Raw genomic sequence first — 21,827 nt, 5'->3', positions numbered from 1 at the left:
CCTCAAAGGAGGGCGTTGCAGCAGCAGAGAGGGGTCTCGGGCGCCTCCTTTGTTCTCTGAGGCGCTACATTTGAAAATCAGCACATGTTCTATGCAGAGATGTGGGGATTTATACTTAAAAGCTGGGGTCAGCTCAAATATTTGGAAGTTCCATTTTTCAGACTTTCCTACAGCGAATGCTTACTGCTGGATGGTTTCCCCCTCCCTTCCTATCACCCCTTCATTTCACTGCCTGCTGATCACCGAGTCACACAAACAAGATGACAGCTTCCCGCTGGGCGGCGTGTGGGTGGGGACTGGAGGTCGCTGCATGTCACGCGGTGCTGGGCGGCCGCGGCCGCCCACCTGGGAAGCCAGTGGGAAGAGCACAGGTCGGGCCCAGGGCTTGTCTGTCACCTCCCCCCCAAAAGGCACACCTAACGCTAACGCCTTTTCTTTAAATAGTAGCCCCTAAACGCCAAAACGATGCCGGGGCCCGAGGAGCGTGTAGCAGTTACTTGCTGACTCTCCAGACAAAGGCTCGTTGCTTCTTACCACGTTTTGCATCCCTCAAAATCAGCGCCGGCCAAGCTGTAGGTCATAGAATGTTGTCTCCACGTTGGCAGAGAGGTTTTGTTTTTCGTCTCCCCAAACACAATGTCTGTTTATTTTATAGCTCAATTTCAGAGCACTGTGACTTTATCAGCGAGTGTGTGAACAGCTGATGGTTTATAAACGCGTGTGTCGGGCTGGACACCAGAGCAAGGGCAGTCAGGCTCTCCTGATTTCGCGTCACGGTTTTTGTAAGGTCTTCCTTTTAATATTTGCAAATAACTGTCCTGTTTCTGGCAACGCCGAGTCCCGTCCGCCGGCTGCTGGCTTCCTGAGAGCCCCCAGACACGGCCCCGCGGCATTCCCAGAGTCAAGGCCAAGGCTTATTTTTGGTTCCAATGCTTTAACTTTCATTTTACACAGGATGTTATTTGTTTTAAAAAAAAAAACCCAAAAAACAACAACAACAAAAAACCCCGAAACGCTCTAGGTTTCACACAGGGGAGGCTGCAATTTTTTTTAACGCATTTTGAAAAAGTGCGCTAGACACGGACGCCACACACAGCTTTGCTTTACCGTTGGACTCAGGCTCGGACCTCGCGCAGGGCGGGAGCCGCGCTTCAGAAACAAATATGTGTGTTGGAGAAGTCTCCGGCTGTGGTTCTGGTCGTCCGGGCTCAGGTGTTGAGATGAAATTAGCCGCTGGTTGGTTGCCAGGGTTTGTGATATTTCAGACGTGCATTCAGGTTTGTGTGAGAAGCAGCACCTCACTTACTAGGAAGAGATTCAGGCCAGAGTGCCAGCCCCGTGTGAACAAAAACACTGCGAACCAGATCAGTACACAAAGAATGCTGAAGCCGTCAAGTCCTCAGCGGCTGCCGCCACCCCCCAGCGAGGACAGGCCTGCAGCCCGGCCTCTGCAGCCACTCCCAGTGGTGCCCTCTGAGGGGGCTCAGAACAAGAAAGGACAGGACACTGGCCCTAGATAGCTGGGTGCTTGTCAAAGGAATGAATACAATGAGCACAAATGTTTGCTCCCTCCCATACACAGAAAAGCACTAAATTCTTTAACTTGAGATGCCTGGTTTCTTTAGTTAACAAGTCATCTTTTAATGTTCCAACTCCCTGGTCTCTTGTAAAGCTCCTATATGTCCTAGCTCCTCCCCCACCTCTTCAGAGCCGTCCGGCAGAGCCATCTGAGGCGCTGTCATCCCGGCCCGAGTCCTCCCGCCAGATAAAACGTAACTCTTAACTTTTTGGCTGTGCGTTCATTTCAGTCGACACTTGTAAAGGTTTTATGTGTATAGATAGAATAGATAAAGTTATCTATGTATCTGTATCTATAAATGTATATATAGTTTTTTTTTTTTTTTACCGTAAATGCTGTTCACATCCTTGCTAAATCTGGAGTTAGTGGTTCTGCTTTTGTTTTTATTCCTGAACTGAGATGCTATGTGGTAGACTGTGCATTTCATACCCCGCTCACCTCCTTGTCGCAACGGAAAAGGAACTTCACAGACGCTTTGCCTGAAGGGTAGGAATGGTTGTTACAGGGCACCCTGTATCCCTTTGTCCCTTTCATGAACCTATTTCTAAAACAGAACCAACCATGGGAGCCGACACGTGACTTTCTCCCTGACCGCGGACTCGGTGGGCGTCCCAGGTGGGGAGTGTTTTCCAATCACCAGGACCCTGGCCTCTTGCTTCCTCCTTCCAGGAGCTCGGTCTTTGTGCTCCCGTTAGGGCCTCCGCATCTGGCACCTCTGAAGGTGGAGAAGGCTGCAGCATGTGGGACACCCAGAGGGGAACCGCGGTGGGTTCTGGGCACGGTGAAGGCCCCCAGGACCCCTGTGTCAGCGCAGATCTGGCCTTGGAAGGTAAAAGATGCACCAGCAGGCACGACCTGAATGCGCCGATCAGCCTGGATGGCAGAAGTGAGGTCTTCAGGGAAGAGACCCGAGGTAGATAAATGGGTGTGACCGAGGGATGGGTGGATGGAATAGAAAAGGAGGAGCTGACTGGAACGTGGCTTGTGCCAGGACAGGTGGTGGAAGCTCCGGTGTCTGAGACAAGACATGGAGTCCCCAGTGGGTTACGGCTGGCTGGCGACCACCTGCCCCAGGGGAGGAGTGGCCCGGCTGAGTGCCCCTCGCTGGAACTGGGGTCCCCTCTAAGAGCTGAGAGCAGCCCCCTCGTCCCCCACACTGCCAACAGCTGGGAAGAGAATGGTGGCTTTGGTCCCAGGACTACAAGGAACTGAATTTTGCCAACAACCGTGTGCGACTCAAAGAGGACCCCGAGCTCCAGATAGGAGCTCATCTCGTGAGTTGCTGACCTGAGGAACTACCCAGGCCGGGGCTTCGGACCTCCAGAAACCAGGATGTAATAGACAGCGTTTGTTCTGCACCAGGAGAAGACTAGCACCGGGAGGAAGGCGAGGGGAGACTTTGGGGCAGAGGGGAGTAGTTAGGTTCATTTATTTATCTCTCAGTGGAGGCACTGGGGGTTGAACCCAGGACCTCATGCATGCTGAGCAGGTGCCCCACCACTGAGCTCTGCCCTCCCCCCAGGGAAGATTTTTAAGTGGCACCCACGTTGCTGCAGCAGACGGTAGAGAACTGCTGATGCAGGCGGGGTCTCTGAAGAACGGCTGAGGTCGCGATGCCTCACATCTGAGAAGACGGAAGCCCATCCAAGGGGATGCCGGAGGGCCTTGTGTCTCTTTCCTCTGAATTCCCTGCTCTGTTCCAGTGCTCCGTGAGCAGCCAGAAAGATGAACCCACCGTGCAGTTGGGTGGGGGCAGCTAGAGACATGTCCTTGGGAACCCACAGCTTAAGTCGGGGAGGGAGTGCAGACATCCCTGCTGAAGTGCCCCAGGGGAGCACTTGGGATGAAGCCCAAACTTTTCACGATGGTCACCAAGCTGGCCCGACCTCGCCTCTGCCCTCCACCCTGACCTGCCTGCTTCGCACCTCACAGACCATCTCTGCTCCTCCATCTCCTCCGTCGGAGTGTCTTCCCCGTGATCTTCCTCCGGCTGGGTGCTTCTGCCCCCGCGGGCCTCTCCTCAGTGGGACCTGCTCCATCCGGACCACCTGGCCCAGAGGCCCACCCCCTTTGCTACCTTTCTGCATTTTACTCCTTTCCCGGCTTTGATCACTGCCGTGTCGGCTCGCTCAGGTGCTCAGGTGTTGGTTGGGTCCTTTGTGGCCACCTTTATTTCCCCAGCCACGCCCCCACCCCCTGAAAACGTCCACAGGAGCGGAGCGGTGCCCTCCCCTCTAAACCGGGACGGGTGCCTCACCGGCAGGATTCTGTGTTCCTCACCCCGCAGCCCCAGCACCTCGGACAGCGCCTGGCACTCGCAGCCCCAGCACCTCGGACAGCGCCTGGCACTGAGCGTCGGTTGACAGATGAAGGGGGGAGGCAAGAACCTGGCCTGACAACTATTTGCATAAAGATAATAGGGAATTTGGAAGGAAGGGAAGTTTGCTTTGGGGAGCTTATCAGGAAAGCCTTCTGAACCGCAGGCAAAAACGCGTATTTTGGATTTTTAACAAAACGATGATTAAAAACCTTCAGCTGTGGTTGGAACAAAATAACCTCTATTTTTATACACCTCACCCCCAGGAAACCGTAATTTATGTGAACTTTCCAAACCTGCTAAACATTGACTTTTTGCTGCTGTTGTTACCGCAACAATCCCATTCTTTTTGTTTTTAAGAAGAAAAAAAATGGAGCTATTTCATGACTACGTTTTATAGCTTCAAAATTAAAATCCACTTGACATTTAATAGAAACCCCGCAAATCTATATTCTCTCTCAAGGACAGACTTTTAAAGTGTGGCCCAAACTAATCTGGCTGGGAGGTTCTGTTTGTTTTTCAGGCAACTATTAAAATAATGGTAACTTTGGGAATGATGATGATGACAGCTCATGTTTATCGAGTGTGTGTTACGTTCCGACCAATGCTCTTTGCTTTCACCATGGACTTACGCTTTGATTAAGACTGTTTTGTTTTACAACTTTGATAGTCAATCAGCAATTTATTGTTTGGAAGAAACAAGCGTTTTGGAGAAAGATCAGCGTCCAAACTTTTGATCAGGCAGAGCTGTGCTTGGATCCTGAGTTTGCCCCTTGGAATCTGTGTGATCCTGGACATGTTTCTCCCTCTGCAAGATGGAGATATTGAAGCTCATCAGAAAGCATGTGGGGTGGCGCCCTGTCCTTTTGCCTCAGAGGAACGTTACAAGTCCACGGAGTTAACTGTCTTCATGGTGCTGACCGTGGGGTGGAGTCGGCGGCGGCCCCTTGGGGGCTGGAGAACACACAGAGCTCCTGGGTTTAAGCCCTGGAATCGGGCTCAGTGCAGAGACACATGATCCTCGTGGAATCTGGCCTGGTCCCTGGGGTCAGGATGACACAGATGGCAGGGGACACACATGGAGAGGGATGACTTGGGTGGGCCAGAAAAATGGACCACATAACATGCAGTTCAAAGATACCCATAATTTACAGTTCTCAGACAGCCTCGTGTTTTTTGAGAACTCCTTTTCAGACACATACACGAAAAGTACAGGACTGATTTATCCCTGCCGTACCGGGAATTAACAGCCTCTTGGTCTCATAACACACGCCATCAGCTCTTTTGTATCAGCTATCGCAGGTCTTAGCCTAAACACACATGGGAAAGCCATCCTTGTTCCTGGTCTCGTAAGTGTAGAGACGTTCCAACCTGTCCCTCCCTCCAGCACTTACGCACAAGAGATAGAGTGTCTTCATCATGATGACTGAGTTGTTTGTCCCTCAGGAACTCGTGTTCTGTTTGATTCCTGCCATTCCCGGAGCTTGCTGGTTCAAGAAATGCAGGACGTGGAGTTAACGTGACCGGAAGGCACGCTTGGCGGCTACGGTCTGCAGGAGAAAGAATTGTGTCCACCAGGCATCGGGCGGGCGTGAGGACATTCACGTGCACAAGGACAGTGGCCACCAGCCAAGGTCCAGCTCACAAAAACTCATGCAGGTGGCGTGTGGGGGCTGACTGTGGGTTTTGGGGGATGTGGCAGCCACTGTGGCCTCGGCAGGAGAATTCCGATCGGGAGCCTTTGCAGCAGCTGGAGTGGCCTTCGCCCCTGAGCTCTGCCCGGCGGTGTCGCTCTCTACACCCTTCTTCCCACGGCCTCGCTGAAGTCGGCTTTCCTTGGGTGATGCAGCCTGTGAGCGTTGCGTTCACGCCTCCTCCCCAGAGCACAACCAGAGGGACTTAACTGCAGACTCATTTTCGGGTTTTTCTCTTTCCCTCTGACGTCCTGCCGCTGGCATCCCTGCTCCGTGCTCGTCTTCTGGGCTGCCCTCTTCTCCCAGAGCTTCCCCTCACTCTCCTCCCTCTCCTCCCTGATGCCTTCCTCTCCCCTGCCTCTGAAGCACGCCAGAGCAGCAAGAGCGGTTTTCTGCCAGCTTGTCTGTTTGAAATGGTGCCCTGATAGGAATCTGGGAGGCAAGAGAGTGAGAAACACAAGCGAACATTCACCAGCCTCGCTTCCAGCTTAACCAGCCGTTCCCGGAGCTCACCGATCCATGCGGTGGCTTAGTGGGTTTTGCTCCATCGCCCTGGGAAGCTGTTGAGCCTGGAGGAGGAGGACCTGGGCTCTGGGGCTGCCTGAGTTCAATTCCCGTTTCTGTCACTTTCTCCTGTGTGACATCGGGCAGGTTCCTGGGCCTCTCTGTGCCCCTGTTTGTGTCTCTCTGTGAAAGGAGTCACAGTGATCACAAGAGTCCTAGTCCCTTTCCTGCAATTCTGAAATCCAAGAAAAGCACTTGAAAAGCGGTTTTATTTTTAGTAAGTTGGGCGCCAAAACTCACCTGGCAGCAAACTCGTCTCTCAGCTGGATGTGGCGTTCTGTGGCTTTGTCTGCCCTGCTGAGCGAGACTGTTCATCTGTCTGATTCCAAAATTCTGATGTGTCGTCTATGGGGCGCTGCCTCAGGAGGGCCTATGTTAGTAAAAGTGTACATAAACCACATTATTTAAAACCCCCACATCCTGGATTCTGAAACATGATCTGTTACCTGGTTGCAAGCTCTTGTTAAGCGTGGGCTGTGGTTATTATTCAATTCGGCAGATTCTGGCCCCCACGGGAGGCTCTTGGCCAGAGACCCAGGTGTCATGTTGAGAAGTTAAAGGACAGGGGACCCCTCATGGAGGCTGCCTCCTTGACTCAGGGGCGGGAGGGAATTGAGAGGGAGTTCACTTTGTCACCAAGTGGTCCGTGCCCATTCACCGCCCTTTTCCCGCTCCCTCACATGTGCCCCCCGAGAACCGTGGTCTAGAACACACACCAGAGCATCCAGGGCTCCACTCCATCACCCCTGGGTCTCGAGGGGTCTGGGGATGAGACACGAGGCAGACACGAGCTCAGGAATTGTCCTGCAAAAGGGCCGGAGCTCACGGAGTGCGCGAACGGGACCCACTGCTAGACTGTGTAGTGACCAGTCCTGGACCGGATCACTGGGAAGGAGACAGACCAGACTTCCAGCTGCCGCCGTCTCAGCCACGGCCAGGGCCACGGTCAGGGGCGAGCCCCGCCCACCTTCTCCGGCTCTGCTTGGAGCCGTCGGTGTGGACGGGGATGGTCTCCTGAGCGGTTGCTTCGAAACCCGCCCAGGTTGGCTTCTCCTGCCCCAACACCTGCACGTGCGCCTGCTCACTGTTTCTGCTGTTTGTTTTCAAGTGAGCCCGTCTTTCACCATCACGTTGTCTCGTGAACACGCGGCAGCCCCCCCACACACACCAATTGGTTATTGCCGCTGCACATTTAAAAGATGGGTCAAACGCTCCGGCTGAGTCATGCCGAGACTGTACGTTCTTCTGCGGGGTCCCCACGACGTCGCCGCCACGCACGCCGGCCCGTGGGATGCCGTGTGGCCGTGTTTCCATACACAGCATTGTGAACCGTGGCACCTGGATAGGACTTGAAACCCGACCACCGAATGGGGCTGTGTGCGAGATGAATAGGACAGACACGTGTCTGTCACTTCTGCAGACGGACCTCGGAGCAAGATTCTCACAACTTGCGGTTTTCAGTGAGATGCAGTTTTTCTGTGGCCAAGTAATCAGGCAGGCACAGTGGTCCATCTTAGACTAGTGCTTCCCATGGCCTGACCCCCCCAGAACCACCTGCTAGAAGACACGCAGGCGGCGTGGACTGAGTGTGCCTCCACCCACCCCTCAAATTCCCACGTGGCAGCTCAAGCCTCTGGTGTGATGGTGTTAGGAGGTGGGGCCCCGAGAGTCTGTTCGCCCTGGAGGTGGGGCCCTCACAAATGGGATTCAGGCCTGAATCAAAGGGACCCCACAAAGCTCCCCCGTTCCTTCCGCCCTGTGAGATTATCGTGAAGAGACGACCTTCTGTGACGCCAGGAAGCAGGTCCTCACCAGACACGGAATCTGCCAGCACCTTGACCTTGGACTTCCAGCCTCCAGGAACTCGGGCCCCTTTAGGTGGTGGCCTCAGGGCTCCGAGAGGCTGCAGAGCGGGAGACCTTCTGAAGCTTTGCTTGGAGGCCCAGCTACATCACTTCTAACCTCTTCTGCGGGTCAAAGCAGGTTCCAGGACCAGCCCCTACTCGGGAGCTGGGGAAGTAGACCCCCTTCCCCCTTCATGGGAGGGGTGGGCAAGTCCTGCGGCAAGGAGACAGGCCTGGGAGGGGGGAGGGGCTGCGGTGCCGTCTGTGCACACGCGGCTCTCTGTGCCAGCACGCTTCCCTCCCTGTCCCCGGCGTGAGCTCAGAGCTGCCTTGGCTGTCGTGCAGGAGCTGTGTGAGCCCAGGAGCCTCGGGGAGGGGCTCTGACAACTCAAGAGTGAGGTTGTCCTTTCTTTTCTCTTTATTTTCTTTCAACCTCTCACCCCAGGGCTGTATGCCGACAGCCACGATGCGTCTTACACCTCACGCAGATGTCTCTTGCTTTATCTAAGTCTGTGGTTTTTGCTCCGTCTTCCATGCGGACAGAGAAGAAGGAAGTACACCCTGTCACACTCTATTCCTAGAAACCCTGTCACCCAGGATTCTGTTCTAAGACGGTCGGTCATGCATTCTGCAGGGACGTAAGCCGGGGGGTTGGGTTGTAGCCGAAGTCTGCGTCAGATAAATCACAGATACGACCAGCGTCCGAAAATAACGTGCCACAGCTCTGCGTCTCTCGGATAATTTTAATAAGAAGGTGGTTCTCCTGTGAGGTGGGAATAAATATGTTTTTATTATAAATGGAACACCAGTTTGCTGTAGTGTATACATAATACATAAAAATATAATTCCACTTTGTCATAAACATTGCTGTTTATGTTGCTAGCTGTAAAAATCACCCAACGTTTAATTAACAATAACTTTGAGGCTACACGGATGTTCCTTTTAAACAGCAAAACACCGTGTGTTAGTCCCGGGCACCGCTGCTGTGGAATGTGCACGGGGTGCGGAAGCAGGGTGGTGGCGAGAACTAGGCCCGTGCTGGGCTGTGCCCTGACGTCTCTGTGTTAGCTCAGTGCATCTGCTCAGCACTCTACAAAGCAGGTGCTATTATTGTCCCTAATTTAAAGATGGGGAAACTGAGGCTCAGGGAGGTTACGAAACAGACCCAGCATCACTCCTGCGAGGGGTGGGATGTGAATTTAAATGCGGGCGTCCCGGCTGGTGAACCCTGCTTTGACTTACGTGCAAGTGTGATAAATAATGCACGTTCCCCTCCTCCCCCTGAACACCCTCTAAAAATGAAAATAATTCTCATCAATCAACATTGAGCAAGGCAGACTTTCTCCGGCCGGACCTGAGCAACAGAAGAAAAGTCTAGAAAGTCAAGGCCAGACAGGCGAACCCCTCCCCCCCCGCCGCCCGTGGAGTCAGGGGCAGCGCTGGGCTCACCCCTCGGGGCCCACTGCCCCTTTGGAGACGAGCAGTGTGGGGCTCAGAGAGGTCAAGCAGCTTGCCCAGGGCCACGGGGGTGGTGGTGTCTTGAGGATGGGGCCTCAGATCCTGCAGTCAGACACTCGCGTCTGTCTCAGCTGATACTCGGAAACGGGGAGAAATTGTGCATCTCAGGGTCACCGGAAGGGCTCTTAGTCCCTGTGAGGAGCTGCGGGTTTGGCCGTCCAGGGCAGAGGGCGGGAGGGGGCGTGATCGCTGACTCTCGTGTTTTGCTCGCGCGTTCACCCCGGCGCGTGCGTAATTGTTTACTCAGTCCCAGGGTTCGTATTAACTCCCATCTCTCCCAAAGGCCATTTTCTCCCGAGTCAGGGAGGTGGACCAAGGAAAGACACGGGCTTCCGGCTGCGCTTGCCATCCCCCTTCACCCCTTTGCTCACCTCCATCTCTCCTCCATCTCCTTCTTTGCAGGAGTTTGTTCAGCTGGCAAAGAGGCTGGTTAGCGATCCCGCGTTAGAAAAGGAAGTTGTGGCCAACGGAAGGGACTACGTGAGGATGTACCATTCGTGGCAGGCGGAGAGAGACACCTACGGGCACCTCGTCAGGATGCTGGAGGGAAGCCCTGAGGACTGAGGGCGCCTGCCGGGTGTCGGCGGTGCCGGTCGGCGTCCATCCGAGGCACAGCCCTGGGCAGATACCCAGAGCCGGGGCCCTGGGCTGGCGGGACCCGGCCGTCTGGTCCAAACTAAGCCCAGTTCATTGGAATCAGAGATTAGTCAGCTGTTAAGACAGTTCAGCCCAGACCTCGCTGTGCTCCCAGAGAACGTCCCAGATGTGTTTTCAGATCGGTCCTCATGGATGCACAGAAGCTCACTGGGTCCCTGCGGCGGAGGAGCTGGTTTTGCGCGGAACTAGGGAGAGAGCTGGACGGGCTGCTTTAGGACTTCCTGAGGACAGCAGGGGTCTGTTGGTAAGCCGTCACAGCGCAGGCACCTCTCCCCTGTCTTCGGATGACCTGTAACCCATCATTGTCTGTTCAAAGAGCAAAAGCAAAAATCAGACACGTCGGCTGAGGGGTCCTGGTGGCGTTTCTGCCGTGGTGCAGACTCTGCAGCAAAAGTGGGGCCCCGACAGACTTGCAAGTGGGCCTCCGGGCTCTGCACGTTTGCTTTTGACCCCCTCTAGATAAACAGGCAGACCCCGCCCCCACCTCAACCCCCCGCAGGCTCCCTCCACCTCCTGGCCGAATTTGAGTCGAAAACCAGTTGGAACAGGGGCCACGTCACCTGGGTTTTGGGGTTCAGCACCCAGGGCTGAGTGTTGGTCTGGTCACCAGCTTCCAGACCATCCCAGAACCGGCACCGGATCCCCACGACCCTGTCCAACACGAGGCGAGTTTAGCCAAGCGAACCCATCACTGGGAGGAGGTCCTGACCCCGCCGGTGCCACGGCCCCACATCCCATGCTCGTTTGCCTTTGGTGGCGGTGTTTGCCTCTGTTGGACCCTAAAATCCCTGCTGTCCGGTGAACATTCCGTGGCAACAGCTGGGTGTGAGGTGCTCTGTTTCTCGTGCGAGGTGGGAAGCCGCGGGCGTCCAGAGGGAGGGGCTGAAGCCGGCTCAGAGCCCATCGCAGGAGGCGTCTTGTTGGCGTTTGTTCCGATGCCGCCAGACCCTGGAGGGAGGAGGAAAACCCACGTCATCCTTGCCTCAAGGGTACCTTGGACATTTTCCCCCCTAATCATCATTTTTTTATAAACAGCCAAACCTACGTCCTGTTTTTAAAGGGATAAGACTCAGTTTGAACGATTTAAACTCCAGCGACTTGAGGATGAGAACAGCACGTTTACAGATTGCGAACCACGTCCTTTCCCGTTCCGTTCTGCGCCTCAGTCTCAGAGCAGGGTCCCTTCCCAAAGGCAGGCACACGGAACCCGCAGGCGCTCCTTGCGCCCCAGATCCACAGCCCTGCGAGCGGCCTCCTTCAGCCCACCCCGCCTCCTTTGTGGTATCTGAGAGTCACGAGGGTCCGGGGTCCCCTGTGGCCAGGGAGGAGGGGGAGGGAGAAACGGGGGCCAAGCCCCGGGCTGGCGGCTTTGAGTCTGGAGTCAGCGAAGTCAACCTGAGAAAAGGCCCCGCTTTGCCCTGGGTACCAGCCGGGGGTGCTGCCGTGCAGGGAACGCTGGCCGCCGGGGAGCGCCGCTCGCCCCGGTGAAGGCCGGTGTGCGTGCTGGGCTCCACTGCACCTCAGCGCCATTCATTCACGTCGTCAGAGAAGCACCGCACCGGCCTCTGGCCCTTTGGGGAATGGCCTGTTTTTAAATGAATAAAGTGCCACCACCCTCTGCACAAAAAAATAGCTTCTGTGTGTTTGTTCCTGTCGTGAGCCTGGTTCTGGAAGAAGCAGGCCCCGCCCCTCCCTCCCGTCCCTGCACCTTGAAAGGAGGTACTGACATGGGAGCACCTCATTAAGAGGGGTTTAAATGCAATTGCTGTTTTTAATACCAAAGTAGGTTAAAAAAACGCTTTTCTATAAATGTTCTGGCCGCCCTCAGTTTCATACTCGGTTAACTTTATGCTGAAACATTTTGCGTGGAGTTTCCAATTTGCTGATGCACAGGTTTGGGTGACTGGAAGAGTCAGCTTCGAGATAGAACTGAGACACTGGAGCCTTCAGATACGGAGGGGATGTGCACTTAAGGGGGCACGGGGGGGTGGAGCAGAGAGGCACGGCGCGCACCAGGCTGCCGGTCGCTGGGAGAGGCGGCGCTGATGGCGTCTGCCGGAATCATAGCAGCCCTCACGCCCTTCCCACGCTCCGCAGCGAAGTTCAAGAGGACAGCAGTCGTCACGAGGGGCCGACTTTACACTGGACTTGGTGAGTGGGAGGGTGTCGGTCAGGATCAGATTTGGTTACGACTGACGGAGATTCCAGAGTGGCAGTGGCTGAAGCAGAAGAGAAACAGTTCTTTTCCCATCATGTAGAGATTTAACAAGGCACGTATGATGTTCTCCGGGGATGGGGGGCGGGTGGCGGGGACTAGGACCCCTGCGTCCTCAGTATATGGCCGCCTCTACCTCGTGGTGTGAGGTTGCTCCCCTGGCTCCGCCATCACGCCTGGATTCCAGGCTGCAGCTAGGTGGGAGGCGGGAGGAAGATTTGTCTCCTCGTTTCAGAACAATTCCTGTTTCCGGTTACATACTGTGCCTTCGCCCAGTTGCTTAGGAATGCAGGCTTTTCTCCCAGCGGCCACGCACCCCGTTAAAAACCAGGGGTCTCCTACCAAAAGAGAGGGGAAGGACGCCTGCGGGGAAGAGCTGGCAGTGCGGCAGCCATCGGGATAAACTGGTTTCTCATTCTGTAGTGGTTACAGCCGTACCGCTTGCTAATTACCAAATACCTTCTGATGCCAAGAGAAGTGCTTTCCGCAAGGTTTTTGTTTAGCTTTGAAGGCCATCCCGACACAGACCACCTTTTCTCCCCAAGGTCTCATCCGTATACAAGCCCCCAGCCAGCGCCCCCTCATCGATCAGAACCTCCAGCCCTGCGGCTCCTAAATTAAAAGCTCAAGCGTCAAAGCGTCCGTGGGTGTCCGCCCGAAGCCCCGAGAGTGTTTGTCCGTGCCAGGTGACACACCACTCCCGAAGGCACAGTCAAACGGGGTGTGCTGACTCTGTGTGTCATCCCGGTGCCCCCGAGAGTCTCCCTGGTCGCCCCGAGTGCGTGTGGGCCGGGCTCTGCTCCCGCTGGAAGCTCTTGGGAAGTAGAAATTGTTTCTGAAGGGGTCCATGAGCCAGAGCCTGACTGCCACACGGCACGGATTTGTGTTAAAAACAAGATGCCATGAAGTTCTAACCTGCACAGTGTTTAGGTTCTAAAGACAGTGCTGAGGGGGAGGGTGTCACTCACGCGGCAGAGCACATGCCTGGCACGCACGAGGTCCTGGGCTCCATCCCCAGTGTCTCCTCTAAAAATAAATAAATAGACCTAATTACCTCCCCCACCAAAAAATATTCAAAAATAGTGTTTAGAACAAAGACCTTGCACGGTCCAAGTTACCTGCAAGGACTCCCCACAAGTCGGGCGTCCATCCCTCCGTTCAGCCAGCGTCTCTTGTGGTCGTGGAGGCAGGCGCTGCGCTCTGGCCGAGGCTACAGCAGGGGACACTCCCCGCCTCGGGGGGCTCCCTCCCCAGGGGGCTTGACTGTTAGCGTGGACCTGGGTGGATGCCCACTGCAAAGTATTCAGAGAAAGAGTGGGGTCGACCCTCAGGAAGGGGTGCGGATCAAAAGCCAGTTAAGTACAGGATCCACAGGGCAGTTGCACCCCCAACAGTCAGAACGAAAACCACCTCCGAAGCGTGACAGGTAATTTCCAAGAGAATCTTATTAGACGCTAAAGGGACTTGTGCTAAAAATGAATACAGAAAAAAAAAAAAAAAGGTATGTGTGTGGCAGGGGGGAGGGTGTCAATTAAAAAAATAACGACTTCAGCTTTATCTGTGGCCACAATCTATTTTAAAGGAATATTTTACAATTTACTTCGTCCTTCAAACTCATAAACAAGTGCTTAAAAATCCAGGCTGAGAGAAATGTCTTCCCCCCACAAATTGCACAATTCTGCTGAATTACAAAAGCTTTCTCCTTCGGGGTGGGGAAAAAAAAAGAGCACTGCGATGCCTTTCTCAATAGGAGCCCTGGAAATTGCTCTATGCGCTGCCGAAAGCCTCCGCCGCCAGGAGAGTCACGCTTCATTTAAAGTGGATTTCCTTCTTTGGCATCTAATATAAAAATACGCGACATATTTCCCCAAATCAGAAAGGTTAACAACCAGATGTTTACAAGAAGCTGGCGAGCCGAGGAGCCAAGCAGTCCTGGGAGACTAGCTCTCCAATGTATTTGGTGCAAACTTCTCCATTTTAGACATGGCTGGGAAAAAACCCCAGCTCACTGAGTTTAGAGGGCTGCTTCCGTCTCGGGACCCCGTCCCCTCTCTCCTGCCGCCTCAGTGCGCTTGGAGGCCCAGCGGGCACACAGACCAGGATGGCACGCTGAAAAAGCAGCTACGTTTATGACGTCAAAGGGTTGTGACCCCACCCCCCACCCCGCGCCACGTTCGTCCACTGCAAAGGACCACCCTTCCTCGCGTGACTTGGGTGAACTCGTGGATGCCCCTGTGGGTACCTCGGCTTCCCCAGGCTCTGGTCCGGCCTCAGCCCGAGCCAGCGGACAGCTGGTCCGTGACAGCCCCCGACCCCACAGGCTGGCCTCGGGACACCGCATCCGCCTGCCGGCCACCCGGCCCCGTCGCTCCCACTCACCCCAGTTCCCCACACCCAGCTCTTTGTAGCCTTCCTTACTCCTCGCAGTGAAACAAGAACCCACTTGACCTAAACGCATGGGACGCTCACAGATCCTGTTGTTGGACGGTCCTCTCTGTTGAGCCTCAAAAATCCTTTCCGATAAAAACTCTCTTTACTGAGTGAGGATTTGTTTCTTACTTGGCAGTGCGTTATCTGCAGGGTCTCCATGACTCCTCGCCACAGCCCCGTGATTCTACAGGTGAGGGAACTTTGAGGCTCTGAAACGGGTCCGGAGCTGGGGGCTGGGAGGGGACGGAGCCAGGACGGATGCTCCCCTGGGCTGCTTGGAGCATCTTCTCTCTCTCTCCCCGGCCCCGCGTGTGACTGTCCCCATCTCCCACCCAGGCAGTCGTCAGCTACACGCCAAGGAGTTTAGCTGCACCTGCACAGTGTCCAACCCAAGTCAGAGGGAGCTTTGGGAAAGGGGTCAGAACACGTGAGCCCCAAATATGCCACTTTGGCATAAGGGTTATTTTGAGCGGAGGTCAGCGCCAAGGTGGGCCTGCGCGAACAAGCTTTCCTAAAGGAAACTTACCTTCTGTTGGTTGCTTTGCATGTTTACCTTCCCACGGCTTATCACCCCTGGAATCTCAAAGCCCCTTTCCTCTGCCTTCTCCCTTCTCCGCGGATGTCTTGCCCTTTATTAAAAGGGCAGGTGAGCTCCAGGTCTGCCCACGTCTGTCAGGTTTTCCTTTCATGCCTGCGAGGTTCCATGAGGACCTGGCATAGACCTTCTCCTCCTGCTCGTCTGTCTCCTGTCAGATTTGCAGGGCCCCAGCCACCGAACCAGCGGGAAAAGAGGAGAAGGGTATTTTGCTCATCTGAGGTTTAACATCAGCACATTTATTTTGAATGAATTGCTGAGTTAGGAGAATTGTTCCTTGCTGATGAGTATTACCCAGGTGGAATTTTGATCAACTGGTTTTAAATACAGTGAGGCTTTCTTGTTTTTGGAATTTTTTTTTTTCAGCAGTCTGGAAACAAATGTTCTTTGGGTAACCTCATATGCTATAATACTGCCGAAAAAATAGAAAATTTTTTGGGGTAGCAGAATAACTTATCAATATATTAATTTTATATATATATATATATATATATATATATATATTTGCACATGCACATACAGAGGATGCAGGAAAAATGAGGAGGAAGAGGATGAGTCTCTGGAACGCACCCCGCCAAGTGAGGGTCCTTAGCTTCGCACAGAAGAGAATTCGAGAGCGAGTCATAGTTGAGTAGAGGCAGCTTTATTCAGGGACGTGCACTCCGCAGACGGAGGGCAGGCCATCTCACTCAGACGGGAGCACGGCCACGAGGCCGGGGCTAGTTTTATGGGCTCAGTAACTTCAAATGCTAAAAAGTGTGGGGGTTATTCCAGCTACTTTGGGGGAGGGGCTGGGACTCATCGCCCACTTTTGGACCTTTCATGGTCAGCCTGGGGACCGCCCTGGCCCCTGTGGGAGGGCCACTTCGCAGCTTCTGTACTTCAAGGCGCGTATGTTGAAGCGCAAGGTCCACTGGGAGTCGAGTCTTCCTCCGTCGTGGGGCTAATCACCGTGTCACTCTTCTCCCGGCTGTGCCCTGCCCCCTGCCCTCCCGTCTCCCAGATGCGCACTTCTGCAGTTCCTTCTGAAAACCGGGCCTTTCTGACATGACTGCAGTCAGAGGGTGGAGATGGACATCGCCAGACCGAGCTCAGATAAGAGAGAGTCAGAGTCTTGTTTTCTGATTCCCAAGGAGCCTTTTGAATTTCACGAGAGAGAAAACAACCGTCTTGAAAACCAAAGCTATTGGACTGCAAAGCAGGAGCTTTTCAGAGAGAGAGAAAGATTCCGCGGTCAGAACACAGGGTCTAGACAGTGTGTCAGAGGCCAGTCCTGAAGGGCCCGAGGCGTAATGTCTGTGCTTTAATCACCGGTTTGGAAATCAGTGACACTGAAGTGGCCGACGGACCCGCTCTGGGGTCCCAGTCCGGGCTGAGACCCCCGTCTCGGCCGGCGAGGTTCTTTCTCTGATCAGAGTCGCGCAGCCAGAAATGACACCGGTACCGAGAGCCACACAGCACAGGGTTCATTCGGTGGCCAAAGAATGGGGAGGTGGGAACCCAGTTTGCAAATCAGCTTAACGTGACTCAGGTGGGGACACTGTACATACAGGAGGGTCGAGGTGAGAGGGAGGGAGCTGGGAGGAGCAGGAGGAATATTCACGAGGTACCGAGAACAGGCGTGGAGGGCTGGACCCAGGACTGACGCACCTCTGCTTATCAGTCCTTGGAGGAGCCTTTCTGGTGGTTGTCATGGCGATCAGCAACTGCCCTGGCGCTGGTGGGTGTGTCCTGAGCATGCTAATTTATTACAACGAGCGCATAATGAGGCTCAGGTCTCCTGGAAGTCACAGCTCCCTTTCCCTTCTGGGAGGAGCAGGGGTGTGATTCTGGGGCAACAGCCTTGGTAACAGAAGGTCACGTTTACAATGCTCTAAGCTTGAGTCCAGCCTGTGGTGACTCCCGACCCTCCTTGGCTTGTTAGCCGCGCACGCGTCTCCGGCCTCATCTTCTCCCGGCTTTCTCTGCGTCTCTGTACTGTTACGAACCGATAAGTATCCGCCCCCAGATTCATGTGTTGAAGCCTTAACTCCGAATGTGGCTGTTTTGAAGATGAGACCTTTAGGGAGATAATTGAGAAGAAATAAAGTCATCAGCGTGGGCCCTGCTCCATAGCACCGGTGTCCTTATAAGGAGACGAAGAGATACCAGCGGCCTCTTTTTCTCCCCACACACACGGAGGAAAGGTCCCGCGGAAGGAGGAGGGGCATCAGAGAAGCACCTGCTGAAGATGCGAGCACTTTAAAACCAGCAGACTCCCATGTCTACTCCTGGCAATGTAATTACTGCCAATTTTCTTTAGAACTGTTTAGCTTTATACACATACATACGAATGCATACATCTATAATGCTGCACAAAGCACAGAGGCGTCTCGCCGAAACTGCACTGTGCTGCTTCATGCATGCATCTAGCACTGTATCTATTAATATGTGTATACTTAAATCCATCTACAAATATATATGTGATGAATTTATTTTGCCTTATAAGTTAAGTATTTTATAAATGTATAACTATGAAAGTATAAATATCTATTCATAAATGTCTAACTAAAATAATGAAAGTGCAAATTATAATTTGAAATAGAATTAGCTTACTGATTTTACTAACTATAATTTTAAATTATCTGTAATTGGAGAGAAAAATTGTGTCTGGAATTATTTATGCATAATCAAATATACAAATGTAAATAATTACTTATGTATTTTATTAATTATGATAAAAATTATCTGCAGTTAAAATTTAACAAAATTATCTACAGTGATATATAAAACATATATTTTATTTATAAAATCTGTATTATATGTTTAAATATATATATATAAAGCCAAACATACAAATAGCACCTTCGAGTGAGCCATTTCACTTTCAGAAATTTATCCAAAGGACAAGATCAAAGATGATTAAAAGCTTATGTAAAAGGTAAATCCATCACAGCGTTAATTTTAACGGCCAAAGATTTCAAACAATGTCAATATTCAGAAGTCACCGAGTCGTTCATTAAGTAGTTGTGTAGGTTTAACATGGAATAGTGGGCGGCCTTTAGAAATTACAGTGTAAATGGCAGGCTTGGCAAGGAAACACAGTCACCATAGTATGTGGGCTATGATCTCAGTTTTCCTAAAACGTGCACACACGTGTGTGAATGAGAACCTGTAACGGTGCGCACACATGTATTTGGGGGATGGTTACGGCTGACATTTATTTTCTTATGTGTTTTTTTTTTTTTCCCCTGTGGATTTCAAGTTTCCCAGAGTGAACATAGATATTTCTTTTTGTAGGTTAAAAATGATACTTTAAAAAAACAATTAAGGAAATGAAGCAGGAAGAATAATCACTCAGCTCCAACATCTCTGTCCTTCAGTGACAGTTTTCTCACGTTCCCATGAGGTCCAAACACAACGAGGAGATGCAGTGATGTTACTCGGGAACTAGCCGAGGGCGTGACACAGAGCGGAGAAGTGGAGGGCGGCTTCCCCTCTTTTCCCTGGAGGTCCCACTGGCGCTGTCTCTTCGAAAAGGAAGCTTGCAATCGTCATCAGGAACTAAGACCGTGTCTCGTTTAAGTGTTTCGTGGGCTTCTTTCTGGCTTCAGGCTGTGTTTTGGTCTTCTTGGAAGCAGTTAATAAAATGTGAGCAGAGCAGGCGTTGGACACAGAACTAGGGCTCACTTCAAACACTGTGCCGGAGGCCTGGGAACTGAGTTTATGTCCGACCCAGACCAGCACCTGGCTTTAATCAGCGCGGGGTTCCAGGGGGAGGTTTGGGGTTACACTCCGGTCAGAGACGGCAGGTGCGAAAAGGACCAAGATGGCCAGCGTACCAGGTGGAATTAGCCTCCGCGTGGCGGTCCGCTTGTGAGCTGTGGCAAGTCCCCGTGAGACCTTACCCTGTGAAATCTTGGTAGCAGCCATGCTCAGTGGAGTCCTTGCAGGCATTTGGGGTGCCAGCTCCAATTCCGAGGCGGCCAGAGTAACCTAGAAATTGAATGGCCGGCCCAGGATGATTCCTGCGTTCCCAGAGCTGATCTCTCATTATCTCATAACCTCAGTCATTAGAATTTGAAAATCTCCAAAGAGGAGGCTTTATTCTTCCTGGTAGAAGGGCAGCGGTGGTGAACCACACGGGGGGAAGAAAACAGCCCTCCTTCTAGACGAGCAATTTGTAACTCAGGTCAACCCAACAACACAGAATTAATACCTCATTATAATTGGATGCGAGAGAATCAGCCATCTTTGGACTTTCTTGTCCTGCTGCTGGCAGAGTCTTCATTGGTGAGCAGTGAAGCTCCAAACAACAAGGCTGCAGTTGGGGAACACCTTTTTGGTTAATCTTTTTCACCCATAAAGTTTCCATGGAAAAAAAAAATTGTCAAGGGCTTGTCACAAGCCACGGAGTCTTCCACGTGGAAGCCGACTATTTAATGCCTCAGCGGGAACCGAGAACGTTTCATTAAGTTGTCCAGTGTCGCTTCATCATTTTGGGAAGCACTCCTCTTCCTTCTGTTCTTCTGGGATGGACAGAAGCCAGTTGCCGGAAACTTGACAGCTCTATCTAGGTGCCCTACTGCATGGCCGGGGCAAAATTCTTGATGCATGCCCCCAAGATCCCTTATTTACCACTTTGCTCTGAATCGGTTTGCGAGGATGCCTTTTCATGATTTGTCCTTTCACAGTGGACACTTGGTTACCATCACCATGCCTCCAACTGTGATCCTTTCTGATCTCATCCAGGCTTGCCTCGAATGGGGTCGGTCCACTCATTTATCCATCATCTGTCCACTCAGCAAGTAACCTTTGACCATTTATGACGGGTCGGACATTGTTTTAAACATTGGGGAAGATGGTCATGAACCGAGAGCGGTAAGCATCCTCCACTCACAGGGGCTGTGCTCCAGCGGGCAGAAGTCAGACTCTACACCAGTCAACAAATCAAGGTCTTAAAAGACAATTCTAGGTAGTGATAAATGTGGCAAAGAGATAAGACCAGGCTTGAGAGTGACCGGGACATGGATGAGGGGGTGCGATCTGTAGGTATCAGGTGATCAGGGAAGGCGGTCCTGATGCGGAGGTGCTCACACTGAGGTGGGGATGCTGAGAAGGACACAGGTGTTCAACGGCTAGAGACGGAGCTGCCAGGACAGGGGGAGCAGGGACGCCAAAGCCTGGTGGAAGGCGACGGGGCATGTGGGGAACAGGAGGGGAAGGAGGCGGCGGCGGGGGGGGGGGGGGCTGACCAGTAAAGCGTGGACAGGCAGGAGCTGCGCTGGGATCTCGTGCTGGGTTCAGGTCATGGAGGACCTTGATGGCAATGAATTTTTAGCTCAAAATGAGAGTTTTAAGGAGGGGAGTGGCATGTCAGATCTTGCTTCTGTGCAGAGAGTGGACGAGAGGGGCGCAGACAGATGCCGGAGGCAGGCGAGCAGTAACGGTGGTTTGAGTAGGTTGTGGTGGAGGAGGCAAAGAAGGAGGGACAGACAAGAGCACCTGCTCTGTAGCCCAGAGAGCTATATTCAGTATCTTGTAACAGCCCATGACGGTAAAGAATCTGAAAAAGAGTATACGCATGGATAACTGAATCACTACACCAGCAGCTAACACAACATTGTAAATCGACTCAGGGGCTAAAAGATAATTCAGCCCTCAGAAGCAAGGCGGACAACTTTAGGATGTATCTGGGGGGTAGCGCTGATGGGATGGGCTGTTAAAATAGATGTGGAGGATGCAGGGAAGTGAGGAATCAGGGGTGCTTTCTGTGACTCTGGCTTAAGCAGGTGGATGTACTGGTGGCACCTTTTACCTTTCCCCCCTTCCTCCTTTTTTGAAACATTTATTTTATTTTTATGGAAGTACAGTCAGTTACAATGTGTCAATTTCTGGTGCGCAGCACAACGTCCCTGTCGTGCAGAGACATACGTATATCCATTTTCATCTTCTTTTTCATTAAGGGTTATTAACAAGGTATTGAATACAGTTCCCTGTGCTACACGCCCACCTCCTCCTTCCTGCTACGTGGAGTGACTGTGTGACCGTCGGAGCTCCAGAGCTCACTTTGTGACCTTGAGGGAGAAGGAACCCGGGTCCCTGATGACTCTGGGGTGGCATGTCAGGCCCCAGCTGCCTGCCTCTCAGCTTGTCTAATGTGAGAGATTAGGGTCTGTTGTGTCCGTGTGGCTGTTTGTTTGGTTTTATTTTGTCTTCTGCGCGTGATGAAGGGAGGGAGGAAGGTGGATAAGAAGTGCCAAGTCTGTCTGGTCCGGATGAGTTAGAAGTGCCTTTTACACATCCATCCAGAGATGCCAAGTTCAGATTTATATGCACATATGACTGGGGCCAAGGGTTAATTAATTAGTTAATTAACCATCCTGATTCTGCACAGTAGGAAGTAAGTCTTGTCCTGTCCCACCAGAAAAATCA

At 52.7% G+C, this 21,827-nt stretch overlaps 1 protein-coding gene across 15 annotated transcripts in view; it reads left to right on the top strand.

Annotated features, from left to right (window-relative positions):
* GLT1D1 (glycosyltransferase 1 domain containing 1) overlaps positions 1 to 21,827 on the top strand; it is a 99,488-nt gene that overhangs the window by 59,202 nt on the left and 18,459 nt on the right. For 5 of the 15 annotated variants that reach the window (XM_032471681.1, XM_032471685.1, XM_032471686.1 and 2 more), the window contains one exon: positions 9,919 to 11,803. The exons of 8 other annotated variants lie outside the window; for them this stretch is intronic. In XM_032471681.1, the coding sequence (XP_032327572.1) occupies positions 9,919 to 10,080 (162 nt within the window). In that variant the 3' untranslated portion in view covers positions 10,081 to 11,803. 2 more of the 15 variants (XR_004316667.1, XM_032471683.1) reach the window with 2 other exon arrangements.

The sequence above is a fragment of the Camelus ferus genome, chromosome 32 (assembly GCF_009834535.1).
Source record: "Camelus ferus isolate YT-003-E chromosome 32, BCGSAC_Cfer_1.0, whole genome shotgun sequence".
NCBI classification, from domain to species: domain Eukaryota; kingdom Metazoa; phylum Chordata; class Mammalia; order Artiodactyla; family Camelidae; genus Camelus; species Camelus ferus.
Note: the sequence above shows the minus strand (reverse complement) of the source record. Positions and strands in the feature narration are given on the sequence as shown.